This window comes from Lactuca serriola, chromosome 8, assembly GCF_051521515.1.
Source record: "Lactuca serriola cultivar US96UC23 chromosome 8, Lser_US96UC23_V15, whole genome shotgun sequence".
NCBI lineage: Eukaryota > Viridiplantae > Streptophyta > Magnoliopsida > Asterales > Asteraceae > Lactuca > Lactuca serriola.
Genome location: NC_136415.1, coordinates 66,909,081 through 66,918,032, shown reverse-complemented (window position 1 = coordinate 66,918,032; position 8,952 = coordinate 66,909,081). Strand labels below are relative to the sequence as shown.

The following is an 8,952-nucleotide window of genomic DNA, read 5'->3' as shown; positions in this document are numbered from 1 at the left end:
CCTTATTTTTTCAGTTCTACAAGATCTTCATACTATGGTAGCTTTTATTCACTCAACAAAATTTTAACAACCTTTTCTTACAACTTTTATAAAACTAAAAAACTAAAATAAAAACATATGCTTAATCTTAGAAACTTAACATCAACCTTTATTGGTTAAATGCATTAGTCAAAAGTGAAATGACTACATAAATTTTCCTAGATATATTTCAGTACACGGTGCAAAACTTTTTATGTCCTTTAAACTACATAAGTTTTTGTTTTTTTTCCTCAGGATTTCACTAGAACTGGAAAACCACAAATATACTATAAGAAATTGGCTTAACTAAACCTTAGAATTCTCAATGAATCATCTCACAAAACACTAGCAAACTGGATCTAAGGATATAATATCAAAAACTTTAAAATTTACAACATTTTATTCTAGAGATTTTTGGAAATCTATGTATATAAAATTTTTAAATCTAGCATTTTTCATTAAATATGCTTGTTATCCTTATTTCGATCCCCTACCCCACATTTACATTATACAATGCCCTCATTGTATATAAAAACAATTAAAAGCACCTAAAATAAATAAAAGGAGAAAAGGAATGAACTCGCATTGATTAATAGTGCGAGATCGGAACGACTGATTAAGGTGAGAAAGCTTTGATATCTCAAATGTTACTGGAAACTAGATTTTGCTGCTTTTGAATATGCCGGATAAATAAAACCAAGAACAACGACTTCTGAAATGTGGTGCAAAAGATTGTAAAATAATGCAATGATAGTGACCATGACATGGGAAAATGTTGGCCACATCGTGGCATCGAATGTTAGGACTTCAGTAACGCGATCAATTCTGATTCCACGACATGGAAATGTGATGTACATGTCAAGGGAATGAACATAGCATCTAAGAATTGTGAGTAATTGTTTCTCCACAGTGTGGAAATACTGCCACCATGTCGTATATACTGGCACGTCTAAACTGGAATATCTTCAAAAAAAATATCGATCTGGTAAACGTTATACTCCTGGTATAAAATGTCATATAGCTTAGAAGAAGCTCTATAAACTCTTCAAATGTTTAATAATCATTCACCAACTTGATGCGCATCCCACACTTATCAAAAGTCGTGGCTCTTGATCAATCTCTTCAAACTCTTACTTCATAGCTTTTTCTTGCTAACGCTCAACTCATTTTCTGCTTATGAAATTTCGCGACAACAAAAATTAAATGAGATACTAGAGTAATACAAAGGAAACAATCATCATTTTGGTATAAAAACAAAACACACCAAATAAAAATAAAGCAAAAATAAAAATAAAAAGGATAAAAATTCCTTCAAACCACAGGTTGTGTCCTAGAAGTGCTCTTTTTTGAAGGAGCCATGAACTGGACACCTTCCTCCTTTACGTTGTTGCGGTTGGGAGTGAAATCTCCTTGTTCTCCTTCATCTCGAGTCTCTTTCTCTTATATACAACCAGCCGTCTTTTATATGTGATTTTCGAGTTTTCTTTCTTCTTTTTGTTAGCTTTTTCTTTGTGTTGGCATTTGAGTTCTTTTCATGTTCCTCTAGCTGCTTTGGCTTTCTTTTATTCTTCCTTGGTTTCTACCATGTCTAAATCCACATTGGTGAGTTTTAACTCTCTGCTCTCCTCCGTTTTATCTTCACAAAAGGTCTCTAAGTCTTCACTGGTCTCTTGAAGCTCTTCTTTAGGTTTAGCAAATGCAAATACCTTAAAGATCATCGACACTGAACCTCGTGGTTTCGTACGATCCACCTCCTCTTTTTGTTGTTCTTCTTTTGGTTCAAACTTGTCCTAAACTAGTAATTCATCCTCTATCATCCTCTCTAACTCTTCTAACTAGCCTCCTTTTTCGTCCTGTTTGTCAATGAAGACTCCCTCAACACTACTTTTTCTTAAAGAATTTTAGTTTGGGTATACTCCAAAGGTCATCTCTTCATCAACCACTCGCAATGTAAGTTTAGAATTATGGATATCGTTGAGTGCTCGAGCAGTTCTTAGGAATAGTATTCCTAGAATGATGGGCACTTCTTCATCCTCCTTCATATACAATACTACAAAATCAATTGGAAACACAAAATTTCCAACTTTCACCAATAAGTCTTCTATTATTCCATGAGCATATGTGACTGATTTATTTTCCATGTGGATGGATATTCTCACGGACTTCAGTTTTGATAGATTGAGCTTTTGGTAAAATGAATATTGCATTAAGTTAATACTAGACCCTAAATCGGCTAATGCATTCATCTTTTTCGAGTTGCCAAATTTACAAGGGATTGTCAAGCTCCCCGGATCCGACATCTTGGTTGGAATTTCTTTCATTATAGTTTTTGCCCACTGATCATTAAGAGTCACCTTTGACACATTCTTTAATTCCTTTCGGTTTCTTATAAGATCTTTGAGAAACTTCACAGACTTGGGCATCTTAACAATCGCTTAATTAAATGGAATGTACCCTTTTACTTATTCCATGAACTACTTATGCTCTTGCTCTAGTAGGTTCTGCTTGGTTCGAGACGAATATTTAAGTGGTGGTTGAAAGGGGTTAACATGATATTTTTCATAATTTTCGTGCAGGTTTCTCGGCATGGCAATGTGGCCTCCACGTCGTGGCTGCTGGACATAATCAATTTTCTGTTTTTCTTTTCCTTCAGGCTGTTGATCGGGATGCTTTTCGATGCCTTAATGAGCACTAGAGACTGAGATTTATTTTCTTATTCAGTTGAAACAATTAACACATGCGTCTTCGGGTTTGTTTTGGTATTACTTGGTAGAGTTCCTGATAATCCCTCTTGTAAAAACTTCGAGAGCTGCCCAACTTGCGTTTCAATGTTCAAGATGGATGCTTAAAACTCCATGAATCGAGCTAACACTCCTTAAAGATCGGGATTCTTTTCGGGTTGAACTTGCTCTTTTTGATAAAATCGCCTTCCTTGTTGCCTATATTTTTCTTTTTTTTTCTCTCTTGTACTCTTTGTAAGGCTTCCACTCATTCTTTAGTTTCCTCCAATCATAATCGAATCGATCACCACTTGAATAGCACACTTGAGCTTTCTTATTTTCGTTATCGTCAGATCTCAATCTTTGGTTAAATGAGGCCCGCTACAATTTTCACATCCAACTTGTATTGCATGAATTGATTTCCCCATCTTCATGATCCTCCAATCCATAGTGTCTGATTTATCAATTATTGATGCCAAAATTTCTGAAGCTCCATCACCATTATCTTTTCCTTTCGTAAAATTTTCTCATGGATTGTGGTATTCCCTTGAATGCTTAGCAAAATCTTCAATCAAAGATTTGTTAGTTGATGGATCCTTCTTCGTTATTGGCCCTTGTGAATCGAGTAATTGCTGAGTGCACACATTGATTCCATTATAGAAATTGGAAATTCCTTAACAGTCCTCTGTATATCTCCTAAGCTTCATAAAGTGACTGCCCATTGAATTGTTGGAAATTTTAAATGTTTTTCTTCAATTTAGCAATTTTAGAGGGTGGGCTAAATTGCTGGATAAATTATGTTCTTAGGTTTGGCCCATGTTGTGATAGCTCCATGTGGTAGTGACTTTAGCCAATTCTTCACCGCATCCTTGAGTGTAATCGGAAGAAATGGTAATATTGTCGCGTCTTTTGTCACGTTAGGGATGTTGAAGTAGTCTGCAATATCAAGAACCTTGTCGATGTGCGTGTACGCACCCTCATGGTCCTTCTCGAAGAATGGAATGTCTTTAAGCATCTTGAGGATATGCCCGTGGAGCTAAAAGTTTGTCGTGATTGGAATTTTAGGTCGCACGAGACCGGGCCCATTGTCATGAAGAATTCACCTATTGCACTCTTCCATCATCATAGTCGTAATGTCCCCCATTTCATTTTCGGGTTCGTTTCCTTCTCCATCTTTGGTTTCGCTTTTGGTTTCTGGTTCGTACCCGTTTCCTTTCTTGTCCGGAGTTCTCTTGAAAGATGATATTGAGTGGTATTTGAAACTTTTGCTTGATTCGTCCCCTTCTACTTTCTTCTTATCCTTTCACTCGTGGAATTCGGATTCTGGATCGTCAAAAGGTGGAACAATCTTCGAGGAACATCCCTTGGTCATGAACAACTGAAACCAAACAAGAAAAAGATGTAAAATGAACAAAAAACATATTAAAAAATGAACCATGTTGTGGGCTTACGATGTCCACATCATGGAATCTGAATAAACATAAAAGCGGAAAATTAACTAAAAGTAACTTTTTGCGAATTTTACCCCATAAAAAGGATCGATTAGCTAATAGCAACATATTCTAATAAAAAATAAGTCGTTCCCGACAATGGCGCCAAAAAATTTATTTGTTTTAAACTCATTAAAAGATTTAAATTTATAACCTTAACCAATTTTACCAGCTGAAACATAATATGCAGTGTACCTAGTCGCGTAGTAGTATAGTAGAGTAAATAAGGGGTCGACCACAGGGAATGGTAATTTTTAAACAAGAAACTAAATGCTAAAATTTAAACTAAAGAAATAACTTTAAATTGGTGGGGGGGGGGGGGGGTTAATCTGATTTTAGAAGTTTAGAAAAACTTAAATTAAAACACTTAACTAATCACTTCAAACAAAAAAAAACAACTAGAAAGCGATTTTAAATCAATAATAAAATATATTTTTGTTTAGCTACGAATCCCCCTTTTTTTCTATGGTTGATTTCAAGAGAATGGATTTATTCCATTGGTTACCAAGTTATAATTTACGAGTTATCATGATCTGAATACCTAGCAAATACCAATTAATAAAATTTGGTTACAATGGTCAATGCAACTTAAGAACACCAAATTGATTTTAAGATATATGTTGGACTATGAATGATAAGATCTAAGAATTGCTTATCTATGATCAAGACAAGCAACATAAGCACATATTATGTATCAATAATGTTTTCTAGCATAATTATAGAAACTATAGGATAGGTTTTATTTCTAGATATAGCAAATTTATATGTTATAAACAACTAGATAGCAAGTTCATGCAATCAAATTGATCATCTAACAATACAAAACTTGAAGGAAAAGCAGAAAAGTTTAGAACGTTAATATACTAAGATGATGATCTATCAAAAACAAGTTAAAACCAACTTCATAAATTCATAAAATAAGAAATCAACTCATATTATTCGGGTTTATCTAATCTAAATGAAAGTAAAGGGTTATTAGCCCATAATAACTCAGAAACGTAATAAAAAAACGAAGTAAACTAGAGTAGACATGACGTAAACTAGCAAACCGAACGATTTCTTGTGTTCTTTGTGTAGAAGTCTAAAGTCACAACTCTCTAAAACACACTAAAGCACTCACCGAATTCTTACACTAAAGCCACGCCATGGAAAAGAAACACCCATGTCGTGTGATACACTTTATACGTGTGGGCTTTAAGTCATCGTAGATTCATCGGGAAGCTTCTGATCTCCACATCATGGGCTAGTGTTAGCCATGTTGTGGGATCTTCTTTATGCACGTTTTCTTCTCTTCTTTCCCTCTTGATGCATGCTCCGTCGTTCAAGTTTCCAACTTTGTCCATTTTTAGTCCTTTTCCTTGATAATGTCCTTCTTTGGCTAAAAATAGATTTTACACTTATTAAGCACCAAATATCTTTGTAATTAACCATAATAAAGCTAAAATGTATTTAAATAATGCATAAATATATGTATAAATATAGCAATATCAAAATACCTCACACTTGCATTTTGTTTTCCCTCAAGCAAAACTTATTATTTACAATACATCACATCAAAACTTTGCTCACCAGTATCATACAAAACAATCCAACTTGAACTCACCAATTTCATTTCACCTCAATGTATATATTTGTATTTAAATAAACCTAAGTCCTTCCCAAATCCTAAATACCAACGATCCTCATAAACGCCCCTCACTCATTTTGAACAACTTTCATTTCTGCATCCCTCTAAATACATCCTCATAAAACTTTCTTGACTTCAATATTTTTTGTTAAGTTCCCAAGCATACATATGTTAAAATAACCTAGAAAGGAAAAATTACAACTTTGAATACTAAGCCCTTGGATTTTGGCAATTTGCCTTATTTATTCACTTCTTCAAGATCTTCATACTTTGATAGCTTTTATTTACTTAACAAAGTTTTAACAACTTTTTTTACAATTTTTATCAAACTAAAAACCTAAAAGAAAAACATATCAAAATTTTAAAATTTACCAGACTTTAATTTAGAAGGTGATCAAGGTTCTTGGTGCAAGAGAGTCCTCACAAGTGTAGATCCACTTCATTCTTCTATTCCGGACCCTTTATGAGTATAAAGATCATTGCTTTATGTGTTTCTATGCTTAGACCTAACTCTTAGAGAGGGTTTTGGCCCCTTTTATCCATTTAGACTTGATGTTCTTGGGATTTAAGCAACCCCAAACCACAAAATGGATTAGAATGATCTTCTGACCATATTTAGGAGAAAAGGTGTGTGCATGGATTCCCTTTGAAGCATGCACAAGGTCTTGACCATTTTGAGCTTATCTTGACTTGGGTTTGAATTTTTGAGTGATTAAGCCTTAAATCTAGATAAACTTTGACACTTTATCCATTATAACCCTTAGAATATTTTAATTTAGTGATGTAGGCTTTGGTCTTAAAGGATTAAGACCTTAATGAAGAGTTAGCTGATTTATTGATATTCACGTTGTGACAATTAGGGTGACACGACGTGAGTTTCGATGATAGTAGCGACTCTGTTTATGACGCGATATGGGTAAGAGTCGCGACGAGTTGCCATTGATCGTTGACACATTTAACTTTTGGTCAAACATGGTGAGTTTAATTTGTAGGCCATGATTTGACCGATGTCTGTCATGTAGGTGATTCATGAGACTGTTTCTCGCATGTAGCTGTGATTTGTCAGTTTCCAGTTTAGGTGAGTTATCTAACCATAATATGTACTATAGTGTGTGTGTCCTTATATATATATATATATATATATATATATATATATATATATATATATATATATATATATATATATATATATGATAGGATGTAGATATACTTTAGCATGCTGATTAGGCAAGTAGGCCAGTATTATCTTTTTCCAATTGATTTTTTGTATGATATTTTGACATATTATGTTTGAGGAGTTGATGGTGGATTAATGTAACTCCCATAGATTTAGGTTAGTCAATTTAGAGACAATAAACGTTAAAAATAAATTTTGGATAGAAGATTATTTAGGAAAAATAATCACAATCAAAGTTATATTATATGTCACAAGGATTATATACATATAAAGAACGCTGAAATCCGACTTAAAACGAAAAAGTTATGACACGTCGAAGTTTTGCAACAAAACCGACACGGTTCCGCATATCATAAAAAGTGAAATTTTGACAAAATACCTTTTAGCCTTAGCAATATAAACGAAATTCGCAGTAGACGTTAATCCGAGAGCGTGCATATAGAGAATGTCCAAATCTGACTTCGTTTGAGGAAGTTATGATTTTTCCAAGATTTAGCATAGCAGTATAGAGCATGGAAATCGAATTTTAGATTGATTGATTTTTAGCCAACACAACCTACATGAGAATTAAAGATCTTGTTAATAAGAGTTCAACGATATAAAGACAGTCGAAAACAGGCTTCAGATAACAAAGTTATGAATTTTTAACAAACTTTAACTATCTAAGTCTGTTAAAATATAAATTTAAAAATAAAGTCAAAATTAGCCGATGGAGTCTAAATGAAAGTTGTAGATCATTTCGCTACCTACACGTGGATATAAAGAACGTAAAAAATGGAGCTCGTATGAAAAAAGTTACAAATTTTAGAAGATAATTAATTTTTAGGTTTATCCAACGAGTGACATGTTGCAAGATTTGGGCCACACCTTCTTCCCCACGGCTTTGCATGAGATCATGACATGTGGCATGAGTACACCCAACGTACCCTTGCATACGGCCAACGTACTGAGTTGCTGGCTGCTTATAAACAGATGGTGTTTTTCCTTCTTTTCCCCACATTTTCTCATCCAAATCTCTCCCAAACACCCCCAAACCCTCTAAGCCTTTCCCTAGCACCTCCTAGGTGTTAGTAGCAAGTCCCGGAGTGCTAGAAGGCCCCGAGAAAAAGAGCTTTCGGCTCAAAAGTTCTGCCCGCACAGAGCCCAGTTTCTCGCTAAACCCCCTTGTAAGTTAGTTATGCTTACCATACTTTAAGTATAACTTATGTTTAAGTTCATTATCTTTATTATGAGCCTATAAACAAGATTTATCATTGATTCCAATTCCTTATACTGATTGATCTACTTACAGGGATGATGTATAGGGTGTGATTTAGTGAGGTGTTTAAAGTGGAATTTCCAAACAGTATACTTTGTATACCAAACGGACCTTACCTCCGATATGATCCTATCTGATTGTTCCTTACTTGATAGATCATGAAAGTATACTTTGATTTAGTGATGAATCTAGACTAATAATTAGTCACAATAAATATTAGACTAAAACTTAGTGATAATAATGCTAGGTTACATTAAAGGAAAAGACAGTTGCTAGAAGCGAAGCGTTGCCTAAATTTCAAGTCGCCACTTTAACAAGTGAGTGCATAGTCCCTTTCATGAACATGATTTTAACACAAGTATTAATAAAGGTGTTAAATATACGTTGAAAGTTTATATGTGAGCTATATGCTTATTATCTGGAAATATGTATTATATGTATATGTGATGATATACGTTATGCTAACCAGACATGATAATAATAAGAATAATAGAAGTATTATAAACGAGAAGATAAATGTATGTTGATACTTAATACTCTGTATAAAATATTACACTGAATTAGATAGTGTTGCTGAAACAAAGTTAATATTGAAAGTTGATTATAAGCATTGTAGGCTTGCTTAGTGATAAAATAAGACTTAAAAGAGATGCTTAGTTCAA

The 8,952-nt window shown here is 33.9% G+C and overlaps 1 protein-coding gene across 1 annotated transcript; it reads right to left on the bottom strand.

The window, feature by feature from the left end:
* Window positions 1-1,919: 1,919 nt before the first annotated feature.
* On the bottom strand, window positions 1,920-2,441 carry LOC145066975 (uncharacterized). Its single transcript, XM_079014209.1, has one exon. It carries the CDS (start codon window positions 2,439-2,441, stop codon window positions 1,920-1,922), a length of 522 nt encoding a protein of 173 aa, XP_078870335.1.
* Window positions 2,442-8,952: the final 6,511 nt, after the last annotated feature.

What these genes read in the sequence shown, in the direction of transcription:
- LOC145066975 (XM_079014209.1), bottom strand. Translation starts at nt 2,441, where the DNA reads ATGCCCAAGTCTGTGAAGTTTCTCAAAGATCTTATAAGAAACCGAAAG.